Genomic DNA, 20070 nt, shown 5'->3' on the forward strand with positions numbered 1-20070 from the left:
TCACACAGAAATATCGGGCAGTTCCATGTTGATATAAAGTCATAATTGAGTTATTGAAGTTTTCAAAAAGTTTTGCACATTCAGGTACAAGTTCACGCTTCAATTTTCCGTTGTTCAACCGTTTTCCAGTATATTCACGTTTGTTGAATCGGACCACAGCAAGGAGCTTGGTTCCATATTTATTCAATAAGACTACAGTACCAAAAGTGAGCGATAAATACTTTTGTTTTCCATGCTCAGTTCAAAAAACAAATGTAGCATCTCTAAGAAGACCAAATCAATCACGGATCTTTTGTTTAAATTCAGCACGAATGTGAGCTCTTTTCTCAGCTCGATTCATGTTCAACATCGGGTCAGAAGAAGGGGTTGAAGGATTTTGTTGATGAACCCAACAAGCAATGATTTTGCTTTTCTTGATTGCTATTCAAATTTCTACTTGTTCATTTTTGAGCTTTTTCCGACCACGTTTCTGTGATGGAGATCTATACTTCTTCTTATCACTAATAAAAAAAATGATCATCAGCTAAAGATCTCTTATAGTCAGATAGCAACCCACTTTCTGCATCCATCCCACACTTGGATCGTGATAATTAGGCTTGCATAAGGTCTGTGTCGAACCCTACCCACAAGAATCTGGTGTGTGAAGCCAACCCAGTCTTGGGGAGGACAAGTACAGTTGAACCTCAGCAGTGACCGTGAATCATCATGATCCAAAACCAATTTGATAGAGGAATGGAGATCAAGTAGTTCCGCATTCACATAGTGAAGAATGAACATGCAAGATCTGATTCCATCCTCTATCAAGTTGACCTGTGAGACTTCTGCGTGTGTGTGTACTGGTATCTGACCATCATGGAAGAAGGAATTAAGTTTGATCTCACATGATGATCATGATTTAAATAGATGATCTAAATATCCAATAATTTGATTAATTTGAAGTAATTGAGAATAAGAGTTTTGAGTTTATATGAATCTAATTTGATTTGAATAGACAGCTAGATGTTAAGATGATTGATTTCAGTTGAATTGAATGAAAACAATTCAATTTAGTTGAATCAAATGGAAACGATTTGTTTCGGTTGAATCAAATGGAAAGAATTGTTGGAATCGAATGGAAAGAATCCTTGGAATCGAATGAAAATGATTTGTTTTTTTTAATCAAATGAGAACAATTCAATATTTGTTAATCGAATGAGAACGATTCGATTTTTGTTAATTGAATGAGAACGAATCAATTTTCGTTAATTGAATGAGAACGAATCGATTTTGGTTTAATCAAATGAGAACGATTCAATTTGGTTGAATCGCTTGGAAGTGATTGTTTTAGATTAAATCGAATGGAAACAATTGAGTCAGGTTGATTCAAGTTGACTGAATCTTTTCCTAACCAATAACTATGAAAATTCAAAAACAAAGATAGTCAGTGTAAATGTGATGAACTAATCAATGAAGATTACTATACATGAGGAAGAAAACAGTTCAATTATGAACTAGATTGATTAGAGTCAAATGAAATTGTGATTTGGGGAAAATCAAATGTCAGTGGTTTCTTTGGTTTGATTTGAATAGTTTTTAGGTGGAACTGTGATTGAGGACAAAAGAGTTCCAAGATGAATAATGTGAGTAATTCAAAGATAGAAGGAGTTGAAATACTTACCCAAATAAAGAAAATTGAAAGATGAAATGTTTGAGTTGGTAGTTGGGAAGGGTTGATTAGGAGGTATATGGACGGGAGTTGGTTTTAAAAGCTTTATTTTGAATTTCAAATTTGAAAATAAAACACATTAACCCTAAATGCTGTTTAGAACAATTTCATTTGAACACTGCATTTCTGTGCTTTTTTGAGTGAAAGATTGGTTGTGTTCTCAGAGCGTGCGGAGGTACACAGAAGTCCATTTCACGAGGGCGTGAGGAAAAACGGAGGTGTAACTCCCAGGTGAAAGGGAGCATTCGTGAAAGGTAGGTTTCACAGAATGAGGAATTTGGCATGTGACCAAATTTAGAAGAAATGAAAAGTTTTTCATTTCTCCTCTAGCCACTCCTTCACCTTGGAGCAACACCAGAGTTTTTCCTCTCGAGCTAGCTTCCCTTCTCTCAGCACACTTAGATAGCAAATTCTTCTTTTAAAAATTTATACGCACACCACTGAATGTGGAATAGGATTTGCACTAAATCATTTCTAACAAAATACCAATTTCATCCGATGATTCAAGCAGCTAAGAAAGCAGAAGAAGAGAAGAAGGCACAGTTCTTGAAAGAAGTAACTCAAGCCGAAGAAAGAGCACGTCGAGCACAGAATAGGTCACCACAACCACCATTATTTACTGGAGTTACTGAACCACCACCCCCGAACGACACTCAAAATGATAACACTCAAATTGACCTGACTCAAACTGACGAAGTAGCGAGTAGACAACAAGTCCCGGTGTTTACGGTGTCGACGACGAAGGTGGTGAAGATGGACAAAGACGGTATCCAAGTGATTTCGGATGGCTCGGAAGGTGATAGTGAATCGTCAGAGACTGAAGGAGTTAGGAGTGGAGATAAGGAGAAAAGAAAGAAAGCTGAACCGAAGAAAAAATCAAAGAAACGAAAGTCAGCAAAAGGAAAAGAGAAGAAGGTAGATTCTTCTTCAAGTTCAAGTGATGAAGACGATCAATTAGACCAATTGGAGGATTATGGAGGATTGATAAATAAAAAATTTTGTGAGCTCTTGAGGATTGATAGAAGTCGCTGCATCTACTGCACGATGGAAATACTTTCCGATTCATTTAACTTTCCAATCTATTCACTCTTTGATCAATGGGAGGTTGGGGAACACAACGCTCCACGCCGGAAGGCCTGTTGTAGCGGATTTAATATAATCCTTAGCTCCTGCCTGAAGGGCAGTCGTAGCAGTTGTGGGAAGAGAAGAGTAGCTAACTCGTTCTCAAGGGGAAGAAAGAGTAGCTCCAGCCAAGCTGTCGCAGCAATAAGAGATACCCCCCCCCCTCCTCCCGGTTTCCCTTGTGATCGTAGTTTCTCGTTCAGAATGAAAGAAGGGAAAAAGGTAGAACGACATACTAATGCATGTTCTGGTGTGATGTTCAATTTGACTTAGCAGTTCCAAAATCTGCGAAAAAGTTGGTAGATTCGACCTCAAAGAATGAGGCGGACAAGTCGAGTGATTCGATCATGGTTCGTTTGGTGGATGCTGTGGAGAGGGGAAGTTTGGCTACGGTGAAGAAGTTATCGGCGGAGTTAGTTGAAGCGGAGAAAGTGAAAGACAGAGTTAGAGGAGAGAAAGTGAAAGATAAGAAGGCGGTGAAAGAGAAGAGGAGGAGAGACCAGGAGGATAGTTTGAAAGAGAAGTCGAAGAAGAAGAGGAAGACATATAGGAAAGATCCTCACAAGAAAGAATCGAGCGACTCTAGTTCATCCCCGAGCTCCGATAGTTCAAGTTACAAAGGGAAGCGCCCCAAGTCATCTTCATCAGATTCTTCCTCATCGTCAATTTCAAAAAGATCGTCCAGATCATCAAAAACTTCGGGTGACTCGAATTCCTCGGCCAGCTCTTTGGAAGCGTCGGATTCAGATTATTTGGTATCAAAATCAGGGGTCAACTGTCAATTGAAAAAAGCGTCGGCCTTCGACTTACCTGACTTGCCAGAGAAATGGCAGAGAGCCTTTAGGAAAATGAACAAATATGTCCCCTTATCTGTTTTCAAACGGTCGTATATCGATGATCAAAACTGTTCGAAGGATCCGTTCGCCAAGAAATCGAAGAGGCAGTGGTGGGAAGTGAGCGAAAGGGACCTGGAAAGACAGATGTCTTATGGAGAGTTCATTCTGGCGTGTGATTTAGAAGCGCGTTATGCTAAGGAATTGTACGGTCATAAGGCCTATGCAAAATACATCAAGGAACATAAAGAGATAGTTAGTAACTTGATGATCAAACATAAGTGCTGGATGGTGGGTTTAAGATACCATTTAGCAATACGTAATGTCATATTCAGGAACCGCTCACAAATCATTTATGAGAAAGGAAGGAAAGGAAAGAAAGGGAGAAAGTTGGAGAAGGTGGTTTTACCTGAAGGTCTTCAAGAAGAGGCTGTGACCACGGCTAGATGGGAAGCGGATGCGGCAGGAGATCTGATGTTTGAAGAGAATCCCTACGCGCACGGAAGACCGAAATTTGGTTTTGATTTCTATACTGGTCAGAGGAAGGAGAACTCAAAACATAGAGACTTGTCATGGAAACATGCGAGCGGTTTAGGAGGCGGAAGTGGGTTTGACTTCAAGAGACCAAGAGGTGGGAACAGGGGCCGAGGATCGGGAGGTTTTGACCATGATCAAAACAAGTACTCGAATGGAGGTACTGGTTCCTACCATAATTGGCACACTCCGCAGGCCGGTCCATTGAATAGCGGTTGGGTGGCGCAAGGTCAACAGCATGCTTACAGACAAGTGGCAGCGGCTAAAGGAGGGAAACATCATAAAGGAGGGAAGAAGAACAATTGGTAAGCAACCTCATCTGCGGAATGTGATGATGAAGGTGTTCTGACGGAATGATGTAAAACTTGCCTTTGGATTGCTTTACCTGATGCTGGAAAAATAATTTTTGTTGGATGTTTCGATTGTTTGGGGGTCGATGTATTGGTGATGGATTGGATGGTTTCTAAATTATGTCTTCTTTCTTTGGTTTCTGGTCACCGTCGTTGTGAGTTGTTGTGTTTGTTGAGTATAGAGAGCCAAAGATTAAGTGGAGCTCAAGGTGGAAACGAGACGTTATGGGTGTGATTGATTTCTGAAATGTTACATACCCTGTTTTCGCACGTTCAGCCTTTTCTAGCCAGGACCGTATAAATCTAACTGAGAGAGAAGAAGTGACCCATCCTGAGACATTAGAGAGACAAGAGGAATTTGAGGTTTCATCGGTGGTACCATCTTCAGATCAGGAGAATGAGGAGAAAGGTAAAGGTAAATTACCTCTGAGTTCACGAAAATCATATGTGGTGGAAGTGGAGGATAGCTGGCCGAGGGAAGTCAAGTGTGACATGAATGTAGGAGAGTGGGAGATTTTGATGAGAGAAACAGGGTTGGAAGAAGACATTCCCTATATTATAACAGGGTTTAAAGAAGGTTTTTGTTTGGGGATTCCCCAACACTCTATAGAAGGGAAGAGATGGTATACTCCTCCCAATCATAAATCAGCTCTGTTAGTGAAGGACGAAATTGAGAAGACATTAGAAAGAGAGTTAAAAGCAGGAAGAATAGCCGGTCCTTTTACTCACAAGGAACTTTTTGAAAGATATGGGTTTTTTCGATTGAACCCCATGGGTAGTGCTGTGAACGGCGACGGTTCGATTAGATTGATTAACGACCTCTCGCATCCGGTAGGAGATTCGAAAATCCCGTCAGTGAACTCTTTTGTCGATAAAAGGAATTATGAGACAGAGTGGGATGATTTTAAGGTAGTAGCGAACTTCTTTAGAGAGAACCCAGGAAAGTGGTATGTGGCAATTGTTGACTGGGCGAAAGCTTATCGCCAGCTTCCGAATCATCCGAGTCAACGTCGTTTTTTGATTATGATGGACTTTAGAGGGCGGCTATGGGTAGACTTGGCGGTTGGTTTCGGTGGGGTTGCAAGTTGTGGAGTTTTTGGAGCTCCAGCGGACATTTGGAGACATATTGTGAAAGAGATACTGAAAATCCCCAAGATTTTCCGTTGGGTAGATGATAACTTGATATTCAAAAGGCCAGAAGACGTGGTAACATTAGATAATATCATTCAGTTAAGTAGAGGCATGGGAGTAGAGACGAACCCGAAAAAGAACAAAGACTTCAAAGAAGAACAACGTTTCCTCGGATTTATTTGGAATGGGACCGATCATACGGTAAGACTCCCAATGGACAAACTGAACCAACGGAGAGATATGGTGAAAGAGTTCCTGGTGGAAGGGAAGAGATGGAGTTTGTCAGATGTAGAGACATTGACAGGTAGACTGGGGCACACGGTAAACGTAGTACCCCATATGGCCGCTTACTTACGTTCCTTTTACCGGTGGATGAAAAGTTGGAAGAAAAAGAGAGCAACAAGGCGGACACCGGAGGATGTTGTGGATGATTTGAAAGAATGGTATCTGTGTTTGAAAAACTTTGAATGTTTTGTCCTGGTGAAAGACCCTCCAGCGGAATACGTTGAATGGGTCGGTGATGCCTCTTCATCCTTTGGGGTTGGGATATTGGTGGGACAGTATTGGGCATGTTTTAAATTTTCAGATGATTGGAATTCCATAGGGTTGAGGAAAGAAAAGCGGTCGATTGCATGGGCGGAAACGATTGCGGTACGTCTAGGATTACTTGTACTAAGTAAGGTAATGCAAGTTAGAGGCCGTACGTTTTGGGTTGAAACAGATAATACGACGACAGAACATACCATTAAGAAGAGGAAATGTAAGGATCGACGGGTGAACAATGAGTGGAAACAGATCCAACGTCTGTTATCAGTTCTAGGTTGTAACATCAGACAGAAACGAGTTTCGTCAAAGAATAATGATGCGGATGGTTTATCAAGAGGTAAAGCGAATGGCTTATTTTGGTGGAAAGAGATCAAAGTAGAAATCCCGATAGATCTGACACCCTTTGTTGTACAAGTTACCCCTAGAACAGACCCGTGAAGGTTGTATGAGTTTCTGATAGTTGACTGAAAGTATCTCCGTTGTCCATCCACTTGTTTATATCGTTCGGTTGTATCCTAAAAGTTATTTGTTTTGCATAAAATGGCAAGAAAGAGTTCAAATTCTAAATCAGACAAGTTTAGACGCTACTCAGGAACGGATGGAGAGCTGAAGAAAGTTACGAAACCATTTGGAATGTTCAAAAGAGATGCGGAAGGAATAGATCGTTTGGAAGTTGACGAAGTTCAAAAACACTTCTTGAGGGGAGCTTGGCGAGATGGGACGCTCAAGCATTATAATTCGGGTGTAGTTAAATTGATGAGATTCGCCGAAGTGAAGAAGGTAAACAAGTCCGACCTCCTACCTCTTACAGAAGAGGCTCTTTTGCATTTCGTGGTGTGGGCGTCGAAGAAAGGTGATCAATTGGCCAGAGATGATGAAGCAGTGAAATCTTCGACTTTGAAGGCTTATTTGGCGGGAATAAAAGCGTGGCATACATTTCATCGAAAGCGATATCCTGTCGATTCTGATACGGTGGTCAAAGGTCTATTGAAGGCATCGAAGATGGTTGAATTGAGATCAATGGAAATAGAAAAATTACGTCCACCAGTTTTGATTTCGGATTTGAAGATATTGGCAGATAGCTTATCGATAAAAGTAGAGAGAGAGTTGGCTTTGCTGGCAATCGCGCTAGTGGCCTTCTGGGGTGTTTGTAGGTTAGGGGAGTTGGTGAAAGATGGTGATGGAGGAGGTCTTCCGGTCTGGGCTGATGTTTATTGGGCAAAGGATTTGTCTTACGCGACTATCGCTCTAAGAAATGCGAAGACAGCAAAACCTGGTGAAATTCAATATATTATTATTCAGAAACAAGATTCAAGATTGGATGCCTTTAGAGTACTTCGCTTACTTTACCTTTTTCGACCAAGACTACCAGAAGAACCGGTTTTTTCGTGGAGGAAGGAAGAGAATGTGACGATGGAGTATGGGAAGAGTGCGGTGATCAAGGTGTTTAGGGGAATGTGGAACTTTCATCGTTCCGGGAAGAGACAGATGTTATATGGGCATTCCTTTAGAATCGGGGGAGCTTCATTGAGGTGGAATTTAGGTGCCTCAAGAGATGAGATTAAAGAGGTAGGTAGATGGTCATCAGACGCCTACAAACACTGCAGACATTATTCGGGTTCCCCAAGTGGGCAGGGAAAAATGATTGGGAGTATGATTTGTCATAAAATGGTCTATCACTCCACACCTGAGCCATAACACCCACACTACATATGTGTAGCAGGCTCAGTGAATATGTGGTTATCATGTACATACAGTTCTGCTCAGTTATCTGCTCATCAGGACAAGTTATTCATATGTAATACATGCTGTAACTTCTTTCAGATTGAAAAAAGCTTCCAAAAGATTGACTACATACACTGACTCAATGTTTTGGTGTGATCTCATCAACTCAACTGCATGTAACACACTTTCTGTTACTAAGACATAGCTTCAACAATATTGCCTGAGCAGCTACAGAATTATATGTAGTGAATTTTTGGGAAAAAAATTTCAAAGTCGAAAAAGTTACATGTGGTATAACATGTGATTTATTTATTCTGATGGGCAAAAAACTGAGCAGACCTGTATGTACATGATAGACAACTATTGACTTAGCTTGCTGCACATATGTAGTGTGGGTGAAATGGCCCAGGTGTGCAGTATTAGATTCTTTTATGAAAAACTGTACTATTAATCATTTTCCTCTGCCAAATTGGGGAAGTTGAATGATGTTTACAGTGAAAATTTATCTGCGGAAATTCGAGAAGAAAGAGTTGGATGAAACGGTAAGACTCTTGAGAGAGTTGAGGATTGAAGAGGGAAATTGAGATTGTAGGGAAAGGAGGAGGAACTTAGAACGCTAGCAGGGATAAGTATTCCGCGACGAAAGGCAAAGACAACGATCGGGCGATTGGGGCGAAAGACGGATGGTTGGCGAACCTTAGCGTCCCCTACGCAAGGAATAACCCGATCGTCTCACAGGCACGCATCCTATTGTCCCCGAAGAGATAACGTTCCTCCAATCTGAAGTTGACTCAGAGTGTTACGCGAAAAGGTAGCAGGAATAGTTAAAGTTTAATTCAGTAAATCTTGGTGGGGATTGCTTTGAACCCATTGATATGAAAGTTGGAGGCAAACTGTAATGATTTTAAAGTTGGTGTGGAAATTCTAGAATGCACATACATACTGGCATATGTCTATTTAGACTTTGTGGGGAAGGATTTGCAAGACTCACGTAGTTGAGTAGAGGGCGGTTCAACTCCTCAGGCTCACGGCTCTCCTCCGTGAGTTTTGGGGTTGAGGAGTCAACCTTTCTCAGAACTAGCTCTCATTCTCGCGGGTATTAGATTACAGTATGGTTCTTAGACCTGCCTGTGTCATTATACCCGGAGACCCCCCCCCACACCACATGCAACGTGATGCTTACTGATAGGGTGAGGTCATTTTAGTGGTATAACAAGTTCAAATGTAGACAGGAACAATCATAGTTCTATTGATTCATACATGTTCTTGAGGTATGATAAGGAAATAGACATATGGGAAACAATATAAAGAGTTTCCCACGTTCCTGACTGAGCCCAAGGTAGAAATGGATTGCAAAGGAACAAACAACAATGATAGGCAACATAGGTTTTTTGTTCATAAGCATAAAGGAGATACGCAAAGAAGAGAATGTAAAATCATGAGTGATAGAAACATGGTCAATAAATGATCTAAATTGATATTCTATAGTGGTGATTCATCCCGATCTCTGGCTTCAAGAAGGTTATTCAAAGATGCCAAACTTTCACTCAAATCAGGCCGACCACCATTTCTGACATGTTGAGCAATGTAATCATCATCGTGGTTCTGGTCATGATCTTGGGAAGATGATTGATTTGGAAGGAATGGAAGACCTAGTTGACGGCAGAGTGGATAACAGTGATGTTGGTCCTCAAAGTTGGCAAACCCCTGCTCTGCTGTATTTGTTTCAGCAACCCAAGCATTCCTAAAAGAATAGAACATGACCATTCATGAGTTTATTCTTCTGAAGATGTGGTCAAAAAAATGGGAATGTTATCTCACCCGGAATCAAGGATCAATGGGTCCGTCAAATATAGACCAGCTCCTTGTAAATCAGCAACCAAGCGTTTATGTGATGTAATCTTGTAAACATAGTGGGTGAAGGCTGCAATGCATAGGTGAATTGGATCTCCAACTCTTCGTGTTTTGAAATATACATTCGAATTGTATTTCTGGAATTTACCTTGATCAACTAGTGATTCTTCAAAAAACCAGATATTCTTTGGATCAAGATCATCGTGCTTTCCACTATATGCCACAAATGAGTTGACGACCTAAAAACAATATATGAGTTAGATGTTTGATATATATATAAGCCAATTAATCAACCATACCTGTCAATTTGCTATAATATCTATGAGTTGTCTATCTTTCAAAGAAGCACACACTGCCTGAAATTTCTTCAAATACCTTGATACAGCCATATAAACTTGCTGAGTTTGGGTGTATGAATTCAGAATTTCCTTTCCAACAGCGTCATTTGTTATGAGCTGCTTTGCAACCATCTTGCAAACCTTTCCATTCATTTCACCAAGTGCATTATAACATATCCGACAAGAGCCTCTACCAATCTCTTGATCAGTGAATACATGATATTTAAAATTGACAGGCGTCCAACCTGGGTGCTTAGAACTTGGATCAACTTTGAGCACCAGCTTTCGTCCATAAATCAGCTGGATTGGTGTAGAAGGTGTCGAGGGAGGTATTACTGGAAAGGGTGTGGCAAATTCCGTGATACCAAGATTGTTGAATGTGGATAAGGCGCCTAACAAGGTGGTAATTAGCATTTGAAAGACAGACAGAGATAGAAAATCTGAGAATTCTCACCTATCGGTACCTCATTTGTCAATGAGAGCATATTGTTATCAATACAACCAAGATAATGATTGTTTACGGTAAGAAGCAAGTCAGAACCTTTTTGAGCAGTGAATTTTGTTTGGTGGTTGTAGTCGGTTTGTAAGATAGGTATGTTCTGTCTAAGAGTTGGAGCGAGGTGTGTTGATCCGTTGTTCAACGTGAATGTACTTGATTTGGTACTTGAAGGTAAGAAAGATGGTGGTCCCATGAGATTGTCCTGAGAAGGTTGATTTTGACACGAGCTTGAGACAGATGGTTTCTTCTTGTGTTGGTCTTGTATTGTAAGAATGTTGCTTGGTAGTTCTAGAGTTTCTGGACTAGAATCATCTGAAATCTTGGCCGAAGAAGAGGCTGGTGCATTGTATTTAGGTTTCTTTGCTTGCTTTTGTACACGGGACTCTGAGCTGGAAATACTATCAAGTTCTTCTTCAGAAGTTGAAGGGTTGTTTTGTTTTTTGGCGTTTTTTTTTTTAGCTTTTCTTTGGTTGGAGGATAATCTTTGTCGTGTTTATCACCCTCAAAGATAAGCTCAAGTCCATTATTACGTGCATTACTGAGATGTTCTTTGATCTTTTCAGGTGTGATCTTAACAGGAGGACGAGTAGTTGATGTGATATAGAAGTATTCAGATTGGAAGAAGAGTGGATACGTTGGAATGTTGTGCCTTATGTCTTGTATCTCATCAGAAAACTGTTCAAATATTTCACGACAAGCTTTGATCCAGAGAACCTGATCAGATTCGACTCCAGTGATTGACATCTTGATTTCTGCTGCATGGTGAGGAAAGAATGTTCGACTGATACGGCCATGGTGATACATTGCCAACTTTGCGTTGAAAGTGTATGATGGTTGAGTGGCCGATGTTTTTGGTTGATTTGAAGCAGAAGACGAAGACAGAGCTGGTTGATTCAGACGTGAGAGGCCTTGACGTTGCTGTGATTTTGCTGCAGCAAAGCGGTTTCGAAGTGCCTGTGAATCCTTCTTCTTGTTTACAGCTGATATGTGATTATTAAATGCATGATTTCCGCAAGCACTTGGCAGATGATTGGTGTTGGTAGTGGCAGGTGGTATATCATTGCTAAGCTTCTTGAGGCATTCTCCACACATTTTGAATTGGGTGTATTTTTGTTCGACTAAGTTGATGTGGCATTTTTTGCAAACACTAGACATCTTCAAGGAATATGTGTACAAAGCGGTTGTGGTAATATGAACTATGATGATAGATGGCTTATGTTGTTTTATGATATGTGACCAAAGTCTAGTTGTACAATCTGATATATGCGGCAAAAGAGTGGATATATAAACAAAAGGCATATATTGAAACCTATGTACCGGTGGTGAATCGGGTAAAGCTATTAGATGTGATATTGTGTCATGTTTTTGTCAGTATGACACTTATCGGCCGTCAGACCGTCCGCCATGACTCATGTTATGACACGGTTTTTTTGAATCAAAAATCCATGTCGATGTGTGTCAGTATGAGTCATGTTGTACAGTATTTGGCTCGGGGATGAATTTCAACCAAACATGACATGGAAAAATTACATGTTTAACCCATGTCATGTTTATATGTCAGTATGAGTCTACACGTACACCATACTGACACACCAAAACCTACTTAATAAGGGTCATAAAAGCCCTGTGAGCACCTGGGCGGCCCGGTCCGCCCTGGTGCCCATCATTTTTTTTGCTGAATAATCTAAAAATTGCCTTTTGAGTTGGGTCCCATGGCTCTCTCCAAGGTCTGAGTAGGCTAATATAAGGTTTATGTACAATTTTATACACCTAGATGTGCAACAAACACCAGAAATCCCCCCTATGGCCCCTTTTACCTCTTAAAATCAATTCAGGGTGTGCCCTGGCTGGCCCTGAGTGTTTTCTGGATCCCCTTGGGTCTGCCCAAGGCCAGGCGATGCCCCGGGGCCGCCCTGTCACACTCAGGGCCGGGTCACAGCCCTACGTCAGATTATGTTGACAGATAGCTCAATCAACGTGTAAGACTGGATTACATGATGTAAAAGCTTTAAATCACTAGTAGTGGAGGTGTATGAAAAGAATTACAAGGCAAATAAGAAATTGGTGTCAATCTTGAATTAACAGTCACAAGCATACATGTAACACCAAAAACCTTAACTTCACAACTCAATAAATTATTCATCACACATCAGAAATAGGTCATATGGGGGTGATAAATGATCAGTATCACAAGTGCTATAAGATGCACCTTAGTAATCCAAAATTGGACCTCATCCAAAAAAAATTGTAATCTCAAAAATTGGTTTGCAGCTAGTTTACAAGGAAGAAAAGCACCTGTATTCATCATAAGAAGTGCTGTACATCATATTGCTGTGTCATTGATCACTTTTGGCTGTGAAAATCACATCATACATTAGTAATAAGATCATTACATTACATTACATCATTTTAGGATTTTTAGGGATTTTTGGGCGGATTTGATTGGTTTTGAGGCTGTTGACCATGGTAAAAGTTGTAGTACATTGTTATGTATACTTTGAGATGATTTTGGGACTGTTGTTCCCCTTTTTTCTTTATCATTTACACATTTATTATTTTGTTTATCATCATAAACTTATTTTAATAGTACCTGGTCACTTAAATACACCCTTTATTACAGCCATAAAGAGAAATTTACTTTAGTATTGTAGTCAAAAAGACTTATTGGGAATAATATCTATCACAAAGATACTGCTTATTTTCTTTAGTTATCATCTGGGAATAACACTATAGCAGTGTTGATAGTAATAAAAATTGTGTTTTTGAGATAAGATTTGTGTGATACATTTCTCTGGTGCCTGATCAGTACTCAATACAACAGTGTCCTTTCCTGATTGTGTTGTTTTAGAAGAGCAGCCTCAGACAACTTCTACTAGTCATTTTATTAGTAGATTATCTTCTTCCAGCTCTGTATAACCCTTGTTGGGTTATAAGTTCTACAGCGTTGATGATAGCTTGCCGTAGTGGATTGTCGAAAGTTCCAATCTCTTCTTGTGTTACTAACACCTTGAGTTTCAGGAGTGTAGTTTTAAGTTCTTGTTTTGTGTAAGCACTATTTACCTTATTCCAATTTTTCTTGACTGAAGATTGTGGGTTTGAGATTGCTTCATTCCCCAACTCTGTGGAGAAAGTGGTGACGAGCCCTTGGTGGTCAGAGTGGTGGCCCACAATGTTGTCTTCATTGATAAAACAGGTTACTGTTTCCTCGTCAAAGTCCTTGTTGACCCAGACCTGATCAATAGAGGTCCTGTCTGTGTTTACTGATTGGACTCCAAAAGTAGGAATGCCTTTTGGGGAGCGCAAGCTCAGGCCCCATTCCATCAGCATTTCAATCATTAATTTGGTGTCCTTGTTGTTGAGTGTTGTTTGGCTTGGGTTCCATGGAGGAGAATGTAGGTTAGTGTCTGTTGTAAAAATAGTCGGAAGAAGTTGAGTGGAAAGCGGGGCTTTTTGCAGCATCTTGGTGAATGCCTCAAACCCTGCAACGGTTTTTTGGGGGTTGTATATGCCGGCTACTGTGTAGCCACATATGGTCACCGTGCTTGCTGCTAGGCTTCTTGAAATTGAGTGAATTAGGTTAATGATAGGGTTCAGGTCTTGTCTTACATATAAGCATGCACACGGCCTGTCTTCCTCTTTGAGGGATTGTGGAATCGGACAAATGAGGGTCCAATTCAACATGTTAAGTGGGAGGTTGTCAATGGGACTGACATAGGGTTCTTGAATTGATAGAATTGAAAAAAGAGAAGTGAGTTCAGAATGAAATAGGGAATGTGTGACATGTTTGGTTGAAGAATGCTAGCAGAATTGCCAATGTTGATTTTTCCTATCATCTGAGACTCTAACATTGAGTAGATGGATTTTTGGCTACAACCTGGATGTAAGGTGAGGTGCTGGGACTATGCAGCAGGAACTGGCTTGCAATCCTAACTGGACATACGGGGGCAAAAGGATGATGGAGAAAATCAGCATGATTTTCCTTAAAAAGCCGCGGAATGTTGGCACTGGCGTCTAATTTCAGTTTGCCACATGCGCAGGCAATACATTTCATGGCAGTGGTTCCTTTGATGGGGCAGTCATGCGTATGATGTTCCTCTGAATGGTATGGACACATAGATGGTATTTTACATGCTGCTGCTGTGTGACCTGCTCCTTGGCAGTTGAAGCACCCCTTTGTGCACGCACCCAGACTGGCTTCATTGAGAGTCTTGAAGCCAATCACCATCACATCACCATACATCAATCCATTGTCCCTAGCAGTTGAATTCTTCTGCATTTTGGGATCCATAGATCCTTTGTCCATAAGATCATGCACCAAAGAGAGAAAAGTGAGGAGAAGTGATGAAAAAGTGAAGGGATGTGAAAACAATTGAGTGAAAAGTGTTAGGAGAATGAGTTGGATGATGGCTTGCGCAGTCACGGAGGGGGTCACGTGACAAATTACAAAAATTCGGTACGAGACAGATTCCTCCCCTTGTGGATATCTCGGCTTCAGGGTCCTGCCAGCTTCTGAGCAATCGGACTGTCTCAATTGACAAAAAAACTTTTGATGATTTGGACATGCTTGAGTGACTTCAACGACACAACATAGGTCATTGGTGCTACAGATCCCGCCTGGAAATGCAACAATCAATTAAGAACTGGGGCGATGGGGGAGCTCTGCGTGCCTAAGGTGGAAAGTGATTTTGCTGCTCAACTCGGCGTGGTAGTGTGCAAGCGGCTTTGGAAAGTATGCGGCATCCACTCGCGCAGAAACAAGGGCAAATTTGGGCAAGGCAATTGAAGGTGTGTGGAACGGCAATTGAATGTGGCAATTAAATGAGATTGAAAGTAGTGACACGGACCGGAGGCTGAAAAGTCATAGGTGGCAAATTCAACGAGAAGGAAATAATACAAATTCGAAAGGTACAACGTAGACAACGATCAGACTTCTTGTGAATTCTTTCCTGTTTTGCCTTTTGACTTGGCAGGGAGGAGCTCGGCGTGAACTGTGATCGAAGAAAAATAGTTGTGAGCAAGAGCTTGAAGGGGCGGGCAAGACGAAGAGGGTAAGAGCGCTGCTCACTTTGAGGAAGAACACCACCCTGGGAGATAACAACGTGGCCAAGAAGGCGGTTCAACTCTTCGTCATTCTGTGCGATAAAAAAAGACCAGTCAGCGTCGCTCGGAGGTAAAGTTGCACAAAATCGACTGACTCGGATGGCAAGTTGAAGATGTCGAGGAATGATACGTGACTTCTTGTTGTCTCGGGCTGCGTTACCGGCCAACTCGAGAATTTCAGCTGCAAGGTACTCGAGAACTGCAGCAAGGTAGACTGAAAGGCAATCCAAGAATTAGTGGATCGTAAATAGGGACATCATAGAAAGTAAGAACATACCAGGTGCACCGGCACCGATACGTTGGGCGTAGTGACCTTTTCGCAAAAGTCGGTGAATACGTCCGACTGGGAATTGAAGACCAGCTTTGGCGGATCGTGATTGAGAGGTCTTTTCACCACCGGCCTTGCCACCTGATTTACCACCGGAAGACATGTTTTATTTTGTTGAGGATGAAGTTGAAGTGAAGTTGAAGCTGACTGTGAGCTGGATAGATTGGATGAAGTGGATGATGGTGTGTGATTGTGTGGTGGGGAGACTCTTCGAAGGGGCAGAAGGTGTGCGGTATTTCAAGTGAAATGATCCACCAGCTGAGGTTATCAAAGGACGCGATGCTAAGTCACAAGTCGCGACCTTGGATCGAGAATCAGACCACTAGCTTAATGGTAAAAACTAGGTTTTGGACCGTACTTTACCTGTAAGTTAAGATGTTCAGTCGGCTTAGGAATCCGAAGTGCGTGGTTGCGAATTGCTCGAGCGCGATTAGACGCGCTGATTGGCCAGCTTGTTACACTAAGCTGCGCACGCGCATCCTTAGCAACCCAGACTAAGGTTCTGTACTATCGCAATTCGCACTTGTAACTCCCTCGGCACGCGCCACTCAGCTTATCCTTAACCTCAATCGCGTCTCAGTTCGTTGCCTTCAAAAGGAGAGCTCCTACTTCCCTCTCTGCGGCTCCATCATCCTTATCCCACTTCACATACACAAACCTTCAGCCACCTCAACTTATTCCTTCACCCTCAACACATCACCTCACTCAACCCAAACTACAATGGCCCCACCAAAATCTGCCGCTGCCGAGAAGAAGCCTGCTTCCAAAGTATGTTCTTGTTCTATTCTTCTCGTGAATCACATCCGTCTGACTTGAGTTTTTCTTTCAGGCCCCTGCCAGCTCTGGTGGCAAAGCACCTGCCTCCGCTGCCAAGAAACCTTCAACAGCAGCCAAAAAGGGCCCTGCCAAACCTGCTGCTGATGGTGAGAAGAAGAAGAAGCGATCAAAGACCCGTAAAGAAACCTAGTGAGTCTCGACACTTTATTCCGCTTGCTTTTCTCAGTGCTGACAATACGTTTCCAACAGCGGTATCTACATCTACAAAGTCCTCAAACAAGTTCACCCTGATACCGGTATTTCCAACAAAGCCATGCTTATCCTCAACTCCTTTGTCAACGATATCTTTGAGCGAATTGCTGGTGAAGCCTCCAAACTTGCAACTTACAACAAAAAGTCAACAATCTCATCTCGAGAGGTTAGTCATCTCATTACTACATCCTAGCTTGTGTGTTTGCGTATACTCATTTGTTCATTTGTCCATCAGATCCAGACAGCAGTCCGACTCATTCTTCCCGGTGAACTTAGCAAGCACGCCATTTCAGAAGGAACAAGTAAGCCTATCTTTGCTCCCTCGACTCACTCGACCTTGTACTGATGTCCAGTACTTTTCTTTCTACAGAGGGTGTCACAAAATACTCATCAGCCAAGTAGTCTCCTGCTGCTCCTTTCGCGTCCTTCCACCTTTGGCTTCTCTTCATGTTTTATTGTTTTGTAATTTTCGGACTTGTGCCTTTTTCTGCTTCCGTGCTGTAAATGTTGAACCTGTGAAGACTTCTATCCTTTCTTGCACGTGGTTGTGCTGTTGTGTCGTGCCCCGTGAGACAAACCCATCGTTTTGGACCCTTGGAAATCCAGCTCCAAATCCCATCCTTTTTTACAATAGCCTGTGACCCTCCTTTGCCTGTTCCGACCGCGACATCTTCAGCTACGCGGTCCTTCCTCCTGCATCCTCCGATCATGATGCATGGACATTGATTCTTGTCCTCTACTTTTAGCCATTCAGAATTTCAGTCTGATCACTACCATACTCTTGACCTAGGTCCCTTTTTGTCGTGCTCAGCTATGCTGACATGTTGTTTGGTACCCTGCGTGGCCCCCTTGAGTCTCACTCACCCCCACGTGAGCCCTGTTGGTTTATCGACTTTTTATACTCAGGAGAAGTAGTCATCCTTTCACACTGAGCATTTGAGCAACATCATAATCAAGTCAAATCCGCACATTATAGCTTCCTCCACAAAACATGTATAATGCCATAAGATCCACGCATTTTATCATGTTGCTGGTCAATAGGGTATACACAGGGGAAGAAAAATTTGTGTTATGGATGCAATTTTGACCAAGTGTTGTGGTGAGGAAACAACAAGAATGAGCTCTGCACAAGGCTAGACAGACTGAATACATATGCAGGGAGTAGAGCGCAATAGGGGTTGGGCAAAATTCCGACCAACCGGTTTGCAAAACCCATTCAGTCGTAGTTCAATAATTGAAGAATCCTTTTGAGATGGCTAGAAAGCAACATCAAAGCCACTCTTAACCGACCAAAACTTTTATTGATCTTTTTGCTTTGCAAAAATACAGAGCAGTGCAAAGTGTTTCTTTGGGACTCCAAAGCTTCAACCATTCAAAAGGCTTACAGGGAAAAGCAATTTGCGCCAATGGGCTTGTAGTACAAGCCATGCAAACAGCCCTTTTGCACCTTTCGCATATCCCCACACCCTTCCCTTCTGGCAAAAGCTTGCCTGGGTATTGCCTAAACACTCTTGGCTCTGAGCTCAGATCCGTAACAGATCTTTGAACCCCAGAAAACTTGTTCTCCGCCATCTTTGACTCCTTTTGGGAGGCTTCTCAGAGGTGCAAAACTGGTTGGTCAAAATATCACCCAACCCCTAATGTGTCAGCACATGGATAGCTACTATAGTTCAATCTTAATCCTTTGCAATGTTCATTCATCTTCTGCAAACGCTTAAAGATTGGTCCAATCGTGATCCTTGCAAATTTCTCACTCGAGTCCACAACGGGGTGGTATATTGGTCCCACGCTCTTTCACATCAAGTAGATAGGATATGATGTGCCACCTCTTTCCTTAAATTGGGAGACGTGTGGTCTGCAGACTGCGGGTAACTAAAAAACACAAACCCTCAACACACATTAACGCCAATACCTCCTTTTCAAAAAGGAACGCCTATGGTAACAAGGTATTATGTCACTGTAAATGCATATTAAAGCATAGTCAGTATTGGTATACAATCCACGACAGAACATACACGTACTTGTTATCCCTTCCTTCCACCTTAGATTGGGGATGAGATTGCAAAACTGTACTGTCACTGAAGCTTGATTTCCTGAATTTGTAGGATATGTTCAAGAGAATCATTGCAAATGGTAAACAACCCAACTAACACACAATCCCTGGACTCCATACCTTCCACCTTAGATTGGGGATGAGTATGCGAACCAAATTGTCACTGTGTCTTGTAGCTGTTTTTTTTTTGAAAAAAAGATGACTATCTAAATTGTGTAATGACTACAGGCACCTCTAAGTCCTGGACTTGACTAGATGACCCCCTTTTCCTGGTGTACTAGTTTCATTTCAATTTACTGTTCAGTTAGTGTAATATGCAATTCAGCAACTTCACACTTTTAAAAAAACAGTTGGGCAAGACGTGTCTTTTTTGGTATTGATGCAACTGTACCATTTGATGACAACAAATAAAGTGCCTTCAGTACAAGATGTCATTCCTAGCAATAATCATTTATGTGGAACTTTGAATAGAGATATATATGATTCTCAATCTATTAGGGGTTGGGCAAAAAACCAACCAACCAGTCTTGCACCTTTGAGAAGCGAGTTGAAGCAAGTCAAAGATGGCCGGAAATGACTGTGTGCACGTTTCACAGACCTGTCGTTCTGCTAGGTCACTCAAAGTCGGTGTTTGGGTCTGAAGACAGGCCTTTTTGACTGAGCTGAGCTCCAAAAGCGCCTTTGTGAAAGGTGGAAAGATTTTGTCTACGTGGCTTGAGTGTGTCAGCCTGAGACTTAAAACAGGTGGCTTTAAGAGAATCGAAGCTGAATGATATTGCTTGAAGCTTCTCTATTGGCTTTGTTACAGTAGGTTTACTGAGATAAATTCGAGCCTTTATATAACAGGAGCTGACAACTCCATGTTGTCTTAGGTGCGGAATGGCTACCGCTGCCTGATACTCACTGAAAGGTCTGTTCCGATC

General features: G+C 41.8%; 4 protein-coding genes across 4 annotated transcripts; 2 read left to right on the plus strand and 2 right to left on the minus strand.

Moving 5' to 3' along the window:
• Nucleotides 1-2458: 2458 nt before the first annotated feature.
• Nucleotides 2459-4779, plus strand: MELLADRAFT_101824 (uncharacterized protein; the record flags this gene model as incomplete). The annotated part of the gene is made up of 4 exons (XM_007404291.1): nt 2459-2705; nt 3101-3620; nt 4248-4408; nt 4727-4779. The coding sequence occupies 4 exons, from the start codon at nt 2459-2461 to the stop codon at nt 4777-4779; spliced, it is 981 nt and encodes a 326-aa protein (XP_007404353.1).
• A 4649-nt stretch (nt 4780-9428) lies between these two features.
• On the minus strand, nt 9429-11792 carry MELLADRAFT_89125 (uncharacterized protein; the record flags this gene model as incomplete). Its single annotated transcript, XM_007404666.1, has 5 exons — nt 9429-9690; nt 9768-10039; nt 10154-10530; nt 10593-11096; nt 11138-11792. 5 exons carry the CDS (start codon nt 11790-11792, stop codon nt 9429-9431), a joined length of 2070 nt encoding a protein of 689 aa, XP_007404728.1.
• Nucleotides 11793-15560: 3768 nt separating this feature from the next.
• Nucleotides 15561-16168, minus strand: MELLADRAFT_51457 (uncharacterized protein; the record flags this gene model as incomplete). Its single annotated transcript, XM_007404665.1, has 4 exons — nt 15561-15625; nt 15703-15769; nt 15833-15951; nt 16015-16168. The coding sequence occupies 4 exons, from the start codon at nt 16166-16168 to the stop codon at nt 15561-15563; spliced, it is 405 nt and encodes a 134-aa protein (XP_007404727.1).
• Nucleotides 16169-16785: 617 nt separating this feature from the next.
• Nucleotides 16786-17440, plus strand: MELLADRAFT_59105 (uncharacterized protein; the record flags this gene model as incomplete). The annotated part of the gene is made up of 4 exons (XM_007404292.1): nt 16786-16833; nt 16895-17031; nt 17092-17260; nt 17330-17440. 4 exons carry the CDS (start codon nt 16786-16788, stop codon nt 17438-17440), a joined length of 465 nt encoding a protein of 154 aa, XP_007404354.1.
• Between the last annotated feature and the right edge of the window lie 2630 nt (nt 17441-20070).

Source organism: Melampsora larici-populina (genome assembly GCF_000204055.1).
Source record: "Melampsora larici-populina 98AG31 unplaced genomic scaffold MELLAscaffold_2, whole genome shotgun sequence".
Lineage (NCBI taxonomy): Eukaryota > Fungi > Basidiomycota > Pucciniomycetes > Pucciniales > Melampsoraceae > Melampsora > Melampsora laricis-populina.